The sequence below is a fragment of the Podarcis raffonei genome, chromosome 7, assembly GCF_027172205.1.
Source record: "Podarcis raffonei isolate rPodRaf1 chromosome 7, rPodRaf1.pri, whole genome shotgun sequence".
Classification (NCBI taxonomy): Eukaryota; Metazoa; Chordata; class Lepidosauria; order Squamata; family Lacertidae; genus Podarcis; species Podarcis raffonei.
In genome coordinates, this window is record NC_070608.1 from 15,507,812 (window position 1) to 15,525,739 (window position 17,928).

The 17,928-nt window shown below is 45.4% G+C and overlaps 1 protein-coding gene across 1 annotated transcript in view; it reads left to right on the top strand.

Moving 5' to 3' along the window:
• The window catches only part of SNTB1 (syntrophin beta 1), a 99,314-nt gene that overhangs the window by 80,432 nt on the left and 954 nt on the right, over nucleotides 1-17,928 (top strand). The window contains exons 4-6 of the mRNA XM_053395372.1: nucleotides 6,263-6,402; nucleotides 15,301-15,497; nucleotides 16,949-17,139. Of these exons, the coding sequence (XP_053251347.1) occupies nucleotides 6,263-6,402; nucleotides 15,301-15,497; nucleotides 16,949-17,139 (528 nt within the window). The remainder of the gene's footprint in view (nucleotides 1-6,262; nucleotides 6,403-15,300; nucleotides 15,498-16,948; nucleotides 17,140-17,928) is intronic.

Below are 17,928 nucleotides of genomic sequence, written 5' to 3' on the forward strand. Positions count from 1 at the left end.
TTGACTAAGCCAGGATGAGACACAACAACAACAACAACAACAACAACTTGTTATATATACCCCACCCATCTGGCTGGGTGTCCCCAGCCACTCTGGGCGGCTCCCAACAGAATATTAAAAACGCAGTAAAACATCAAACATTAAAAACTTCCCTATACAGGGCTGCCTTCAGATGTCTTCTAAAAGTCAGGTTGTTGTTTATTTCCTTGACTTCTGATGGGAGCGCTTTCCACAGGGCGGGTGCCACTACCGAGAAGGCCCTCTTCCTGGTTCCCTGTAACCTCACTGTGAGAACCACCAGGAGGCCCTCGGAGCTGGACCTCAGTGTCCGGGCTGGACGATGGGGGTGGAGATGCTCCTTCAGGTATACTGGGCTGAGATCTGTTGGCATATCTTTGGCTGGACTGGGGTTGGGGTTGGTTGAGCCAGGAATCAGCTGGCTGAGGCAGAGATGGCCTGCGTCCTAAGCTGCTCATTGGATCTTGCCACAGGACAGCTCAGTTGGTAACTCTTCATCTCAGAGTTGTGCATTCAAGTCCTAGATTGGGGAAAAGATTCCAGCAGTATATGGGGTTGGACTAGATGACCCTCACAGTCCTTTCCAGCTCTGCAATTCTGGGATCAGTCCTTGCAGGCTATCGATGGCTACTAACCCCAATGGCTGTGTTCTGTGTCCCAGTCGCTTGGTAGTGGGAGAGTTCTATTCTGCTTATGAGCTTGCCATTGGCATCTTGGTTGGTCATTATGGGAATGGGATGCTGAGCTCTGCTTGCATTCTTAAGCCAGTTATTGTAGACAGCATTGAACCAGATGGTCCAACGGTCTGACTCTGAACAAGGGCAGTTTCCTATGTTCCTAATGTGATCTGCGTGTCAGAGGAACACGGCTTTTCAGATCGTGGAATACTGCAGCACTGTGTAGCAAAAATTCGGAAAACACCCAGAGAACTGGAGAGTCAAGTTAAAAGCATTAAACCTTAGAGTCTCCATTGCAGATAGCATGTAATTTCCTAATAGGATTTCGGTTTAAAGATTGACAGCCTTAGCAATCTTCCATCGTTCAGTAATCTGGAGGAAATAATGCTGTATTGCACTCCATCCGTTTGTGGTGTGCATATCTAATTTAAAACTCCACATAACTGATTAAAAATAAATAAAGAATCCTCCTGCTGCTACCTCACGTAGACTTGAGTTATAATGTTGAGAGTATCTAGCGTTTAGTTTGCAAGCAATGGTTTGTCTCAGATAATTGATTAAACCCAATAGGAACGTAGATGCCGATTTTAGGGTTGTGATCTTGTCATCTTTCATAAGCCAAGCAGCAGAGAGATCCTGGCTGTGAGAGGTCTCCCCTAAAAACTCAGGAGGAAAAATACAACAATAAAAAAATTGTTTATGTGCAATGAGCTGCTGCCCTAGATGACGACGACAACAACAATTTTATTATTTATACCCCACCCATCTGGCTGGGTTGCCCCAGCCACTCTGGGCGGCTCCTAGCAGAATAGTAAAAACGTGATAAAACTTCAAGCATTAGAAACTTCCCTAAACAGGGCTGCCTTCAGATGTCTTCTAAAAGTCAGATAATTGTTTATTTCCTTGACTTCTGAAGGAAGGGCATTCCCCAGGGAGGGCGCCACTACCGAGAAGGCCCTCTGCCTGGTTCCCTGTAACTTTGCTTCCCCCAGTGAGGGAACCAGCAGAAAACCCTCGGGAGGACAGTGTTCGGAGGTGGAGATACTCCTTCAGGTCGTTTAGGGCTTTAAAGGTCAGCACCAACACTTTGAATTGTGCCTGGAAACAAACTGGGAGCCAATGTAGGTCTTTCAGGACCGGCGTTGTACGGTCTCGGCGGCCACTCCCAGTCACCAGTCCAGCTGCCACATTCTGGATTAGTTGTAGTTTCCGAGTCACCTTCAAAGGTAGCCCCACATAAAGCACATTGCAGTAGTCCAAGCGGGAGATAACCAGAGCATGCGCCACTCTGGCAAGACAGTGCACAGGCAGGTAGATAGATAGATAGATTTATTCGGCTATAAGCCCACAAGGTAAAACCAATCAATAAATAAAATAGCATTTTACATTTTAAAATATCAACTAAAATATTTCAACGCATAATCTCCTTCACGTTACATACAATCTCTAGATGTACCATATTGTGGCCTTGAATATAAAGATGGAGGATAGAGTTTACTAGATTTTTAATAGTCATGCAGCATTCCATGAAGTCTTTTATATGAAAGAACTGAATTCAGGAATCTGGCAACCTGTAATGTTCTATAAGAGTCAATGTCCTGGAGTAGATAGGCTAGATGTAATTCAGGTGGTTTAGCAACAGTTTCCAAAATGATTGAACTCAGAATCCTTGATCGGGGAACAATATATAAAGGACAATTAAACAAGATATGATAAAGGGATTCTATTGATTTGTTGTCACATGCGCATAAAACAGAGGTTTTACCGTTAGAAAATCTATTGCTCAGCACATTTGAGGGGAACACTTTAAATGCACAGGCAGGTAGAGTTTTAAGCGATGTCCCAGATGGAGCTACCCTGGACGCAGAATTAACCTGTGCCTCAATGGACAGCTTTGAGTCTGAAATAACCCCAAGACTTCACCTAATGCAGACTTCCCTCCTACATATCCCACCTTCTGCCTAATTTAATGTGAATCTTCACTTTGCTACCTTGCTGCCATTGGTTTCCTTAACTTGCTGTCATTTCATCATTACCTCCCTCCCCCTGTTTGCTTTGGCTTCTTTCTCTTTTCTAGAGTGAACCTAGACAATCAGGGATCACATAGTGTTTTTATGAAGTCACGATGCTTTGTAGACAGTCTGGTCCTGGTATATGACAATGTCGCTGCGGCTAAGTGAAGCTGGTTTAAGAGCGCTCAGCTTGGCGATAGAAACAAATTTGGACCACTACTTATTATCAATCAATCAACCATTGCAATTATGCGTTTATCTGCTGCTGTCTTCCCTGAGCATTCAGACTCCTAGCACCCAAATGGACCCACAGCCCAGGCTGCACAATCTCTCCCCTTCCCCACCTTCAACTCGCACCTCTTGTTTTCGTTAGGTACTTCCAGCAGTTCCTATTGTGCCCTGCGGGGAATTTTGTATGCCTTGGCAAACGCCCAGATCTGATAGCGACACAAGCCTGCATTGTAGTGCGCATTGGGATCAGGAAGAGATTAGCAATGGAAATGTAGCCGTTTGCTTCTTTTCATTTCCCTCTTGAAATAATTCTCCCTGTATTGCCTCCTTCGTCTGTGGCTGGGGTCAGAGGTATAGTGCGGCCCAATTTCCTGCCGCGTGGGATGTACCAACATCCTGTGCTTACGGCTGTCTGCTCTAATCAGCTCCACCGCTGGAAATCGCCTTGGTTTCAGTGAGTTCACAAATGCAGCTCAGAGGGAGACAGGACACTGTAGATGTCGTGCGATGCGTTTCTGCATTGCAGTTTATTTTGCTTCGGCCAATCAAATTTCGTTATTTTTGTATTCGGATTTGCCTCCTGCACTTGAATCAAGATTATTTACTATAAATAAAAATAAAGATGTGGACGTTGTCATTCATCAACCAGCAAGAAAAGAAATAAAAATACATAGCCTAATATGTATCTTAACATCTGTCAAAACGGGGCCACTTCCACACTGTGCAGAGTATCCAAAGGGATTAGTTGCCTGGATGCGGGTGGCGCTGTGGGTTAAACCACAGAGCCTAGGACTTGCAGATCAGAAGGTTGGCGGTTCGAATCCCCGCAACGGGGTGAGCTCCTGTTGCTCGGTTCCTGCTCCTGGCAACCTAGCAGTTCGAAAGCACGTCAAAGTGCAAGTAGATAAATAGGTACCGCTCCGGCGGGAAGGTAAACGGTTTCCGTGCACTGCTCTGGTTCGCCAGAAGCGGCTTAGTCATGCTGGCCACATGACCCAGAAGCTGTACGCCGGCTCCCTCAGCCAATAAAGTGAGATGAGCGCCACAACCCTAGAGTTGGCCACGACTGGACCTCATGGTCAGGGGTCCATTTACCTCACTCAGAAACTCACTCCAGGAATATGGAAAGTCTCTACCGGCAGCCTTTAAGCAGAGATGCCTCCTCATAGCAGCTTTAATTCTGCTGCCCCTATACTCTGAAATGGGAAAAGGGGAAATAAAGTTTAAAGCACTGGTTCAATTCTTTACCTGATGTGCTCACCTGAGTAGATCACTTCATGAAGATATTTATTAGGCGCTTGTCCTGAATGTGAACTTTATTTTAAACCTAGGCTTTGTTTTTCTTTTTATATTGTTTATTCGAAAACGTATTTTATTTTCCTATACGTTAAAAAATCAATGCAAATTTGTTGAAAAGAAAACAACCCATTTTCTTTCAAACAGCAGAACAAAACAAAAAATAATAATCAAAATTTCTCTTTTTTAAAAGTTTCTATTCATAGCTGGTCTGTAAATCTAGTGAAACACTGATTTTTGTATCCTGAAAACTAGCCTTTATGAAACATGAGACTTCCCCAAAGCCAACACACCCTTTGCTTAAATCTCACAGGCTGAATGCCTGGTGAAATTTTCAGCCTGCTGATACTGTGTAATTAGTTTAATAAAAAGGAATTATAATTGGAGTGGCCCTTTCCAATTAATGAAAAATACAGAATGGCTTTCCAAAACAGGCCTCTAATTTAATTATCGATTAGCTTCACAGTTTGAAAATATGCTTTTAAACCATTTGGCAAAGTCTAGCTTGCGTGAGTCACTTGATTTAAGAACAAAATGTGTGTCCCGCAAGAAACCTGGAGTTTAGAAAGAAAAACATGGCAGCAGTAGCTAATTTTTGAATGATTTGCCCCTGGGTGGGTGGGGGAATACTTTCCTTAAAAATGGGATACATATTACTCTTAGAGCAGTCAGAGGACAGTCCTCTAACTTGAAGGTCTGCCAGAGGATAGTCCTCTGCTTGAAGGCAACCTCTGTTTGGAGGGCTGTGTAGTCCAAGTCTGGTTTGAAGGTAAAGGATCATAAGAAGAGAGCAGAGGCCTTGTAGCTGCCCATAGCAAACCTGTTGGGTTGCCGGAACTCAGTGGTCAAGAACAAGCAGCAGATCCCTGGCATTTGCAGATCAGGCCGGGGTTCTTCCTTGTCTGAAATACGGGAGACCTTCTGCCAGTCAGGCTGAACAGTACCGGTTAGACTCAAGTCTAATGTAGCTTCCCTTGTTGTACCTAGACTGCAGACTGCATATGCCGACAGGTCTTCCCTATTTTTCTGAGATGTATTGAAATTATAGCAGTTCTGGATTTGCAGCTATGCACACGACAATTTTACGCAAATTAGTGCGCTCTTGGGGAGCGAGTTCCCGACACACACACACACACCCCGGTGAAAATAATGACACATGACGCAATTATTAAGATTAATGGGCTAAAACAGGCCACAACTTTATTGGTTACAGGCGATAAGTGGTATTGGCTTAGGCATTGGTCCTAACCGACTATATCCGACTCCAGCCCGTCTGCTTGAAGTCTGGGAAGGGTTAACCACCAGTAGGGGGAGTCCTGCTGATGCACATCAACTAGGAACTCCCCTGGGGTCACCGATAGGGGGCGTGAATTAGGCCCTAACCTCCCTAGGCTTCGGACAGGGCCACGCCCCGCGGAATCCTTTAACAGACTACCCTTCAATATGTGGGGCAGGTCCCCGCTTCCATCTACAGAACAATACCAATGCCTAACTGTCAATACCCAGAAAGTTGTGGCGATTTGCTACGAGGTAGGCAAAAACCAAGTGGCTGGTGCAAATTTGCCAAGTGGAAAAATTCCTATCAGGCCCCTCAGCGGCGGCCAATGAAGGTCCACAGCAAGGTCAAAGAATGAAAACCTTATAGGGCGGGAAAACAGGAACAGCTGGTGGGCGGCAAAGAGGGAGATCCCTGGCTGCGTCCTGCGTTTATAGGGCAGGCCACGCCCCCGAACCAGCCGATTGGCCAGCTAGGGGGTGACATGGCCGGGAATCCCCCCAATAGTGCGGGGCTGGCCTTCACCCACTGTGGAGGGGCCGTGAAGCCCACAACCCCACCTCCTCCTCACTGTGGAAGTGGCTTAAAGGACCACTACTAGAGAAGTGATTAAATCAATGAACTCATTGCCTTGCTGGCAGCATGTGCCTCTTGTCACCCCCCCCCCCCACTTCAGACTAGCTAGCAACTGCAATCTTGACTTCTTTCCTTGCCATCATTTCACAGGCTCCATTTCTTCTTTTCCTCCCCAGGTGCTGGGAGAGAACGAGAGGCATTGGAAAGCTGTGCTTGTTGTACTGACTGAGAAGGATCTCTTGATGTACGAGAGCATGCCACGGATCAAAGAGGCTTGGTTCAGTCCTCTTCATTCATACCCTCTGCTGGCCACCAGGTACCTTTGTTGATGTTTTGTCATGTTCGCAGGCCGCTCACTATCATCATCATCATCATCATCATCATCATCATCATCATCATTTATTTATACCCTGCCCATCTGGCTGGGTTTCCCCAGCCACTCTGGGCGGCTCCCAACAAAATATTAAAAATACAGTAAAACATCAGACATTAAAAACTTCCCTAAGCAGGGCTGCCTTCAGGTGCCTTCTAAAAGTCAGATAGCTAGTGGTTGATAAGCTCTGGCATCACAGAGGGCAAGCCAGACCCTCGTTTGACATGTTTGATGTCACAGAGGACATAAACGCCAAGCTTATATATCTGAGTTTTTAACACTGCTTTGGACTACATTAGCAAGGCTGAGAGGTGGGGGGTCGGATGGGCAGCCCCCGACCTCCATACACACTGCCCAGGCTTGCGCCCCGGGGAGGTCACTTCTGGCACAGCAGTTTGACTTCACTCCTGGAGGCTCACTCGATTGTCTCTTGAGACAGACAGATGCCAACAACAATAACTCCCAGGGCCGATGGTCAGGGGTGATGGAAGTTGTAGTCCAGCAACATCTGAAGGGCACTTTGTTGGTGACCCTTGCTACAAGGCAGATGGGTTTTGATGAGGCAGCAACGTAAGGACATAAGAAGAGCCTTCTGCATCAGGCCAGTGGTCCATCTAGTGTAGTCTCACCTTGGTCAACCAGATGCATTTGGGAAGCCCACAAGCAGAACATCAGCACAAGAAACCAGCTGTAATTCCCAGCGACTGGTATCTGGAGGCGTACTTCTGTAGAGGTAGAACATCGCTTCCTTTCTTAGGAAGGGTTTGGAATTCTGTTCTAAGGTTAACGAGAAACATTTGTCAAAGCGAAACCCTCTTCAAGTATTCTTAATTTGTCTTCTTCTTCTTTGGCGATCATTCATAGCCAAGTAAGATTCCCTTCCATAAACATGGTTTTAACAGTGAGTCTGTAAGTGACTGTGGAGGCCAATTCTGGATCCACACATCCCTCCACAGTGGGGACATAGGTTTCCAGGCAGGAGTTTATCACGATGAGGGTTTGCCAAGTGTGCCTTCCTCTTAGCACATTTCTCCCTTTCATCCTGAGTTTGAGCATCTTTAAAGTCCATGACACCTTTGGTAAAGGCTGTTCACCAATTGGAGCGCTCGCAGGCCAGTGTTTCCTAGTTGTCGGTGTTTATACTACACTTTTTTAGATTAACCTTCAGAGAGTCTTTAAATTTCTTTTGTTGACCACCAGCATTACACTTTCTATTTTTAAGTTCGGAATGGAGTAGTTGCTTTGGAAGACGATCATCAGGCATCCGCACAACATGACCAGTTCAAAGAAGCTGATGTTGAAGAAAACTGGTGATCTTTGCTTCTTCCAGTACACTGGCATTAGTTTGCCTGTCTTCCCAAGTGATGTGTAAAAATTTTCAGAGACAGCCTTGATGGAATGTTTCAAGGAGTTGGAGGTGGTGTTTAATTTGTATCTGGGGGTGGAGCGAAGGCCTTCTGTGAACCATGAATGCATATATGGCGGCAAGCAGCAGGCTCTGCCTTCCTTTCTGCATGTCTTCAAATGCAGATCTGTATGTATGCCCAGTGCTCCACATGGCCAGGTACCCTGGAAAGGCAGTGTTCCCAGTTGCATGGAGCGATGCATATCACCTGCGTGACATCGTTGCAGGGCATTTATTTGCATACTTCTGCAGAGCCTGACCCTGTGTGTCCCTTGTCAATGCAGAGAATTTTGCCTTGTGTCAAAACAGTTTTTGTAGCTCATGATTCCACTATTGGAAAAGAAGGAGAAGCAGAATTCTCCCCAGTCGCCGTTTCTCTGTGCACTAAATGATTTTATAAGCCTGTAAGATTTGCTTTCTTTGGCTGGTACTCCATGTGTGCCTCGCTTTTGGAACCGGAATTTTGCTCTATGATTCTGTAACGTTTTAGTATGTAAATAAGTTCTGCTTGGGAGCGTTATAATTTATTATTCCTGCTCGATTTCTGGAATTAATACTGCTGCCACCAAAGAGGCAGATCAGCCCTGGATATTGCCAAGGCCTCCAGAAACATTCCTGGTGTTGTATCATCCTTGGGGGTTTTTTTACTCCCTCTTCGTGCTTCTTTCTGCTGCCAGCTGTTTCCACCAGAGATGCAAGCCTGCAATAAGGAAGACATTTTCCTTCCCATTGGGATAGGAGATAACAGAGGAACAGCTGGTTACCATAGAGTGTCAGGAAGCAAGAACAAGTAGATGGATAAGGTGGGACAAAGGGAACATCACAAAGAGCTGGCTTTTGGCTTATGGGCACACTCTAATGCAGACTTCCTCAACCTGGTACCCTAGAAGTTTGGGGCTTCAACTCCTATCAGCAGGCCAGCTAGTAAGTTAAAAATAATGACTTGTGCAAGGCCACTTCAGTTTTTTCCAGGCTGCTGGGGGTTACACTGGGATGCTTGCCACATTAGACGCGTGAAGCGCAAATGAATTAAGACGGGCAGAAAAATTCAAGTGGGAACTTCAGCCAGTTGCTGGTTAGAATCATAGAATTGTAGAGTTGGAAAGGACCGTAAGAGTCATCTAGTTCAACCCTCTGCAATGCAGGGATCTCAGCTACAGCATCCATGACAGATGGCCATCCAACCAGTGCTTAAAAACCTCCAAGGAAGGAGAGTTCACAACCTCCTGAGGGAGACCATTCCACTGTCAAACGGGCTCTTACTATCAGAAATTTTTTCCTGATGTTTAGTCAGAATCTGCTTTCCTATAAATTGAAGCCATTGGTTTGGGTACTACGCTCCAGAGAAGGAGAAAACAAGCTTATTCCCTCTTCCATGTAACAGCCCTTAAGATATTGGAAGGTGGCTATCCCATCTTGAGAGTCCCATGGACTGCAAGAAGATCAAACCTATCCATTCTTAAGGAAATCAGCCCTGAGTGCTCACTGGAAGGACAGATCGTGAAGCTGAGGCTCCAATACTTTGGCCACCTCAGGAGAAGAGAAGACTCCCTGGAAAAGACCCTGATGTTGGGGAAGATGGAGGGCACAAGGAGAAGGGGATGACAGAGGACGAGATGGTTGGACAGTGTTCTCGAAGCTACCAGCATGAGTTTGACCAAACTGCGGGAGGCAGTGGAAGACAGGAGTGCCTGGCGTGCTCTGGTCCATGGGGTCATGAAGAGTCAGACATGACTAAACGACTAAACAACAGCAACAAAATCCCCTCTCCTTTTAGTCTCCTCTTTTCCAGGCTAAACATACTCAGCTCCTTCAACTGTTCCTCATAAGGCTTCTTGGTTCTTGGCCCACTTCTCAGTCCACGTTGCACCCCAAATGTTTGTGGGAGCCAGAGCCCAAACCACATCTGGCATAAAGCATGAAGAAGCTCTTTCCTAGCTTGATACTGGTTTACTGATAAAGATCGTCACAATTTTTTCCATTATATCCAATCTGGTGCAGAGTAATATGTTCCGGGAGTGTGAGGATTTCAAACTCTCTCCACCCCCCTCCGGCCCCCGTATGCACCCTAAATCTGTTCTGGGGATTTTTCCAACCCTCCAGAACAGATTTGGGGCATGCATGGTGTGTGTGGAATTGCATTGCACAAGTAGCAACCCTTGCACTAGTGGAACATGTTAGTTGAACACCATCCCATTTCAGCGTTCGAAACTCCCATTGTTCTAGGTACATTTTGCGACAGGGAACTTCTTTCATGTGAGCAGTTTCTGAGCTCTGGGCGCAGTACTGCACCTAAGATTTCAGCTTAAAACTGCCACTGCTGGAACGAAAGGAGGACCTTTTTCTTCCTATCCACTTCCAGCCACTCTCTGAAGGCTGGAGAAGAGACCCTCATAAGAATATTAGTGGGTGGGCAGGAGAAGCGTGGCTTTGTTTTTTGCAGTCCTCAGACCATGTGAAAAATGAAGATTTTAGCTGCAGTTTATTATTATTATTATTATTATTATTATTATTATTATTATTATTATTAATAATAATAAATTTTATTTATATCCCGCCCTCCCCAGCCGAAGCCGGGCTCAGGGCGGCTAACAACAATAAAACAGTACAAAAGTACAACACAAACAACACTCTAAAATCATTCATTATAAAATTAATTTCATTTTCATATGTGTGTATGTGTGTTTTAACATATCATTTTCAACAATTATTAAACATACTTTTATATCTTATACAATTTTTTTGACTTCCATCAATCACACCTGAAAATTTTCCAATCTTTTCACTTAATTTACATTTCTTACTTTCACTATTACATTTAAATATCATAACTAATGTCTCTCTTCTTTGCAATATTTCATATATTTCGCCTTACAAAACTTCTTGTAGTCCTACTAGCGTGACTTGTTGATTACAGTTGCTCTTCAAATAGTTCATATATTTCTTCCAATCTTCTGTAAATCTCTGGTCCCGCAGATTTCAAATCCTTCCTGTCATTTTATCCAATTCTGCGTAGTCCATTAATTTTGTCTGCCAATCTGCAGTTCATTCATTTTCAGCTTTGTATTCTTGTCATAAAAAGCGCACCTAGACATTCCGTTGCGGCGCCCATATCCTAGGTTTAAGATGCCATTTAACTCCTAGCTTTGATATCTCAGTTTCTAACACTGCCCAGTTCACCAAATGCATGGACCATTTCCTGGCTGAAGCCGTGGGGCTCTGAACACAATCCAGTTAAAACACTGTGTACTACCAAAGGTACTCTTTGTCTGAGCACTTGGTGGCTTAGGGTATGCTTTCAAGCATCTAGCTTCGAGCCGGCCACATGTAGTGACAACTGCCAAGCTGTCGCTAGGCGAAACATTTCTCACGTATCCGAGGACAGCAAATGGAGACAAATGTGGAGGCAAGTGTTGGCCCCGGCTTGCAGAAGACTTAACCCGCCCAAATAGTGCGGGATTCCTGCACTGCGAGGAAACAGCACAAGACACGAAGGTTCTCATGTTACAAGGCTGGCGAGTCGGCATGTTCCTGCTAGCAGTGGTGTGAGGGACTCTGTAGCCTCTCAGTGACCCTGAGCGGGTTAGTAAGGGTGTCTAGAACACCCAATCCCTTCTTTGTACTGACAGGAGGGTTATCTTAGGACAGCCACTCAGGGAATGACAACTAAATTGCCACAAGCGTGCAGCTGTTTGTGTCAGAGCGCCGGCACACCAACACACAAAAATGGAAGTGCTAAGGAGCACAGCAAGCTGCCTTGCTGGAGGTATTTTAGCAGAGGTTGGGTGGGCATCCGCCATGGATGCTTTCGTTGCGATTCCTGCCTTGTGGGGGTTGGACTAGATGACCCCTTCCATTTCTACAGTTCTGTGATTCTATGAGTCACATAGAGCAGCGCACGGAAACGCCATTTACCTTCCCGCTGGAGTGGTGCCTATTTATCTACTTGCACTTTGACGTGCTTTCGAACTGCTAGGTTGGCAGGAGCAGGGACCGAGCAACGGGAGCTCACCCCATCGCGGGGATTCGAACCACCGACCTTCTGATCGGCAAGTCCTAGGCTCTGTGGTTTAACCCACAGCGCCACCTGCATCCCTTGCCTTTCCCCTACCCTGAAGCTATTTGCATTTCTAAACACCAGTCTGTACCTCAAATCTAGCTGGACGATCCAGGCTGCAGGTAAGCTTGAAAAAGAATAGCAAGCGAGTTTCACCATCACGATGTGAATCCTCTGCAAGTTGCAGTACTTGAGGAACTGAGGACTCCTTGCCAATTCCAGCGTGGGCTGATCTGATCCCAGACTAGTGTATGAATTGAAACTCTGTTATCCCTTAGATCCATTAGCGGTTCCCAATTGGTGGTCCGTGGACTGGCTGCTATAAAAACAAGCAGATCAGTGATTCCTAACACTCTGGTTGTTTTGACAGCATTCACAGCTTAAAAAAAGGGGGGGGACCAAAATGCATTTCAAATGTGTGTTGCAAGAGAGCACATTTCAGGAATGCAGTGTCTTGAGTGACAATATTCCGATGCAGATTTAGTTGTGGGTTTAAAATGTGCTCAGGTTAATGCAGAAATGTGGGGGGGGGGTGAGAGAGACATGCAGAGAGGACATGGGCAGGAAATGGACTTATTCCATCCTTATCAAGCTTTAAGCATGAGCCATGGGTCTACATCTCCTTGAGTCCCATCAGGGGGAAAAGGGGGGGGTACAGTGGTACCTCGGGTTACAGACGCTTCAGGTTACAGATGCTTCAGGTTACAGACTCCGCTAACCCAGAAATAGTACCTCGGGTTAAGAACTTTGCTTCAGGATGAGAACAGAAATCGTGCTCCGGCAGCGCGACAGGAGCAGGAGGCCCCATTAGCTAAAGTGGTACCTCAGGTTAAGAACAGTTTGAGGTTAAGAACGAATTAAGTACTTAACCCGAGGTACCACTGTATAAGTAAATATATTATTATTATTATTATTATTATATTATTATTATTATTATTATTATTATTATTATTATTATTATTATATGATATAACAACAACAACAACAACAACAACAACAACAACAACAACGTTTCTTCTTGATCCCCATATTCCTGCAACTCTCCAAGTCTATGATACTCAACATGCTGGAAAAAGCTGCGTTTGTTTTGGATTTTTAGCTCTCCTGTGCCCTCTGCTGGGAAGTGCCGGTCCTTGAATGCACACACCCAGGGCACTGTTGAGATGGACCTTTTACCTGGCAAAGCCTCTCCATCTGGCTAATCTTCAGGTGAACTCTCTCACCGAGAGCTGAAAGCTCTGAGCTCATACAGTTCCCTGCAGTATATCAATTGTTCATCAACTTCTGAATGGCCCTGCTTGTTGAAGGGTTAAAAAAAACAACCCAAAAAGCACTGCTACATGAGTAACAAGTGTTTTGGGTTTCTCTCATGCTACTAAACCCATGTGCAAAAATGCCTTGTGGCTTTCCCCCCTTATCTTCTGAATGCAACATCAACTGCTTTTAATTGAATTGGCTCACTTGGACCACTAAAGAAACATGAGTCCAAATGATTCTTTGGCTGTCTTTTCTCCTGCTGATCCTTTCCTTCCTTTTATCTTCTTCTTCTAACATCAGCACGTGATAAAGTATGTTGAAAATGAGCTGGATTCTAGGATTCTGAGTTATAAATCAAGCACTGCCAGGAGTTGTTTTAGTTTTCCAGTGTATTTCTTATCAATAAACAATTTGGTGTGCCACGAGAACATTTTTATTCTGAAAGTGTGGCTCAGAGAAATAAGTTTGAGAACCACTGTATTAAACTAGTGTTTTATGTGAACACACATCAGGCTGGTACCTGCTGCCCTGCTTCTGCTGCAGTGTTGATGAAGCAAGAGTATCTGTGGAGGACAGGATGATGCCAGACTTAGAAAAGCCTTTGGTCAGACTCGTCTTACATACTTCTGCTCAAAGAGCTCAAGGGACAATTATTGCAATTACTTTCTGTAATGAGCTGGCCTCCCTCTGTTTCTGCAGAGCTGAAGCCCAATAGTGTCAGATTTGCAAATGAATTCTGACCCAGCGGCTTGATGGGAGAGGTTGCGGGCTCCCTTTCCTTGGAAGGTTTCAAGAAAAGGAACAGGAAGTAAGAGGCCTGCATTGAGGATGGTCAGCCAGCTGGCTGAGAGGCCGAGCTGGTTCCTCAGAGCAGTTTCCGCCGTGAGCCTATCAAATTTGAACCAAGATGTGGCAAAGGTTTGCTGCTCTCAGTTTCCCTTTGAGTATAGACAGCTGCAAATGCTGTTAAGAGGTGTAAGAAAAGGAAAGAAATCACACTCTCATGGTAGACCTCCCTTTGGATTTTTGTTGTGACCTGGTTAGGCCTGCACACATATCCTCTGTAACAGTAGGGCTATGCTGTTTGAGGGACCCTTCCCATATGGCCTTGCCTACCACAGGACCTCAGTTGAGCAACAGAAGATTCTGGGCCATCTTTTGTCCTCAAAGGTGTGTATGGCTGTGTCTCTTACCCTGTAGAAACCTTCAGACTTTGTGACTTGCAGCCCCGGGTGGGAGGCTTCCTTACTAAATGGAGGCAATTAGTTAGAGACCTCAGTTGGTAGAGATGAAACCTGTCTGTTCAAAGGGTGCTATGGTGGAAACAGTGCCTGAGAGCCCTGTGGTCTGGAGTCACGCTTTTAAGTTTACTTATTAAAATTACCTACGTGAGTTTGTGATGACGCAGTCAGTCAGATTGCAGAACAATTAGCAAACTCTTTGGATTAGTTAGCATATTATTCAGGAAGAAAGTTGATGTACCCATTCCATGTTGACAAAGTTAAAAAAGGTAAAGGGACCCTGACCAATAGGTCCAGTCGTGGCCGACTCTGGGGTTTCGGCGCTCCTCTCGCTTTATTGGCCGAGGGAGCCGGCGTACAGCTTCCGGGTCATGTGGCCAGCATGACTAAGCCGCTTCTGGTGAACCAGAGCAGCCGTTTACTTTCCCGCCAGAGCGGTACCTATTTATCTACTTGCACTTTGACGTGCTTTCGAACTGCTAGGTTGGTAGGAGCAGGGACCGAGCAACGGGAGCTCACCCTGTCGCGGAGATTCGAACCGCCAACCTTCTTTAGATTAAACCACGCCTCAGAAGTTCAGACCAGCACCTTTCCTAACTGTCCTGCCACTATCAACTTCCAAGTTCAATGGCGCTCCAGGAAATGCTTGCTTCTCGTCTAATCGTTTCGCCACCTTTAGATAAATGTCACAGCTTTTGCAAGGAAACCTTGAATAATATACTTTGATCTGATCTCGTCTGCTTGATGCAACCTCTAGTTTAAGTGAAATTGAATTATATAGCAGATACTGCAACTGGGACCTTCTGCATACCAAGCAAGGAATCTACCGTTGTGATCCCTCCCTCTAACCCCAGCTTCTTGTCTTGTTCATTCCCCTTTAGGTTGGTACATTCCGGAGCTGGGAAAGGCTCCCCCCAGGCTGGGATGGATTTGTCCTTTGCTACCCGTACGGGTACGCGGCAAGGAATCGAAAGCCATCTCTTCAGGACGGAGACCGGCAGGGACCTCTCGCTGTGGACGCGGAGCATAGTTCAGGGTTGTCACAATGCTGCGGAACTCTCAATGGAAATCACTGCCGGTGAGCCAAAGCCATAGGGCCACAGTCGGCAACTAGCCTTTGAAATAGGGGTAGGGAACCTACAGCTCCCCAGCAGCCATGACCCCTAGGTGGGAGAAGAGGGCACCATATTGCTTACCTCTGGTCTGTTTGCTGTCCAAAATGGCCAAGGGGTGCTGAAGGTCCCTTTGTCTGCTATATCCGGGAGTGAGCAAAACGAAGGGTTCTCTCACAATGTACAGTGCCTCGGGTTACAGACGCTTCAGGTTACAGACTCCGCTAACCCAGAAATAGTACCTTGGGTTAAGAACTTTGCTTCAGGATGAGAACAGAAATCGCGGCGCAGCGGGAGGCCCCATTAGCTAAAGTGGTACCTCAGGTTAAGAACAGTTTCAGGTTAAGAATGGACCTCCAGAACGAATTGAGTTCTTAACCCGAGGTACCACTGTATGCTGCTATTCGCACTAGGGAGAAGTGTGTTTTGAGAGCCTTTTGCTCTGTTCATGCAGAGCTGAATTATATAATCGAGGAGAACCCTCGAGTTCAGGAGTTCTGCTGCAAGCCACAGATGCTGGGCTTATGGGGTGGGCTCCCAGACCCCCAGTTGCCATAAGGAAGACTACGATACGATACGATAATCTTTATTGTCATTGTCCCATACAGAACGAAATTGAAGAAATCTACATCAGACATTCAAAAACCAACAAGCCTGCTATCCCAACTATACCAGCCTGGTTAGCCCCCTAAAAACTCTTGATACCCCATAATTGAATACAACATACTCACATAAGAGACTACCTTACACTGCGTTTAAAACCAAAATCACATTTGGATAGAAACTGTTTCTCAGGTGGCTAGTCCTAGTCTTTATAACCCTGTACCTTCTTCCAGAAGGCAGAAGCTGAAAGAGATCATTTCTGGGGTGCGCACTATCCTGCGCTATCTCTGCAGCTTTCTTATGGCACCTGGAAGCATAGATTTGATCCAAGGTGGGAAGAGTGCACCCAATTATTCTCTCCGCAGTCTTTACAACCCTGGACAGCATTGTTTTTTCCCTGACCGTGTGGTTCACAGACCAGGTGGTTCCTAGTTTGTGTCCCAGCTATTGTGAGCCAAGGCGCCTGTCACAGAAATTTTGCCTGGCTAGGACCAATTTGCAGGTTCAGAGAGCCTATTAACCCCCCCATGCTTTTAATTATTACTATTATATACAGCTGCAGTCGGTATTACCTGCCTTCCAGGTATCTTCTCGGCTCCTGCTGCTGCTCAGCCACGTATGCTAAAATATTAGTGCTACGCTGTTTTCCTGCTTGCAGTTATCGGAGCCTGTTTTCAGTTGTCATGGAGCCAATTAGTTCCCTATACCCAAGCTTCTCTGCAAGCTAGAACCAAAATATTCAAAAGCCTTCAAATAGGCTCCTGACTACTCACCCATTAACTATTACCAACTCATTTGTGTTTTTTCCCTTCAGCTTGCACCTACAAAAGCCAGGAATGCCGTCTGACCATTCATTACGAACACGGATTCTCCCTCGCAGCTGAACCCCAAGATGGTGCCTTCCCCAAAACCATTCTACAGTTTCCCTACGAAAAGCTAAAAATGTCCTCGGACGATGGGATTCGGATGCTTTACTTAGACTTCGGAGGAAAGGAAGGAGAAATTGTAAGATTTTTATTTTTGTATTTCCCCCGCGTTGCCATGAATATAGGTTGTTGTCCGTTTGTAGCATCTGATCCTTCGATAAACGTTTTGTTACCGGGTGACAGTAATTGTGCAGCGCTGTGCTGCGAATTGGGTACTTAAGAATTTGGAAAGTCTTTGAAAAAGAAAGTGTCATGTTACTAGATTTCTAGTAATCGGGAAACAGCTCCTTGCAGGCCTGAAGGTAAATATGCAAGGCTATGTGTACGCTACAGGTTTTTTAAAAGATGAAGTTTCTGATCCTGGGCAACAGGGAACCAGACAGAGGGCCTTCTCAGTAGCGGCGCCCACCCTGTGGAACACCCTCCCTTCAGATGTGAAGGAAATAAGCAGCTATCCTATCTTTAAAAGACATCTGAAGGCAGCCCTGTTCAGGGAAGTTTTAAATATTTAATGCTGTAATATTTAATGTTCTTAACATTTGATTGGGAGCCGCCCAGAGTGGCTGGGGAAACTCAGCCAGATGGGCAGGGTATAAATAATAAATTATTATTATTATTATTAATATTATTATTATTATTATTATTACACAAATTTTGCAGCAAGAATATCTGCCGTTCGTGTAAAATATACCAAAACAAATACGCACAGCTTTCGCTTGATTGAAGTATATATAGGCCTACTGTATAGCAAAGTTATTTAAATCACAGGTTTAATGTGCATCACCATTGCACAGGGCCAGTGAACAACCTAGAGGGAGAAATGATGGAGCTTGACTGCAAAGTTCCCATTATCTTTTCCTGGAAAATG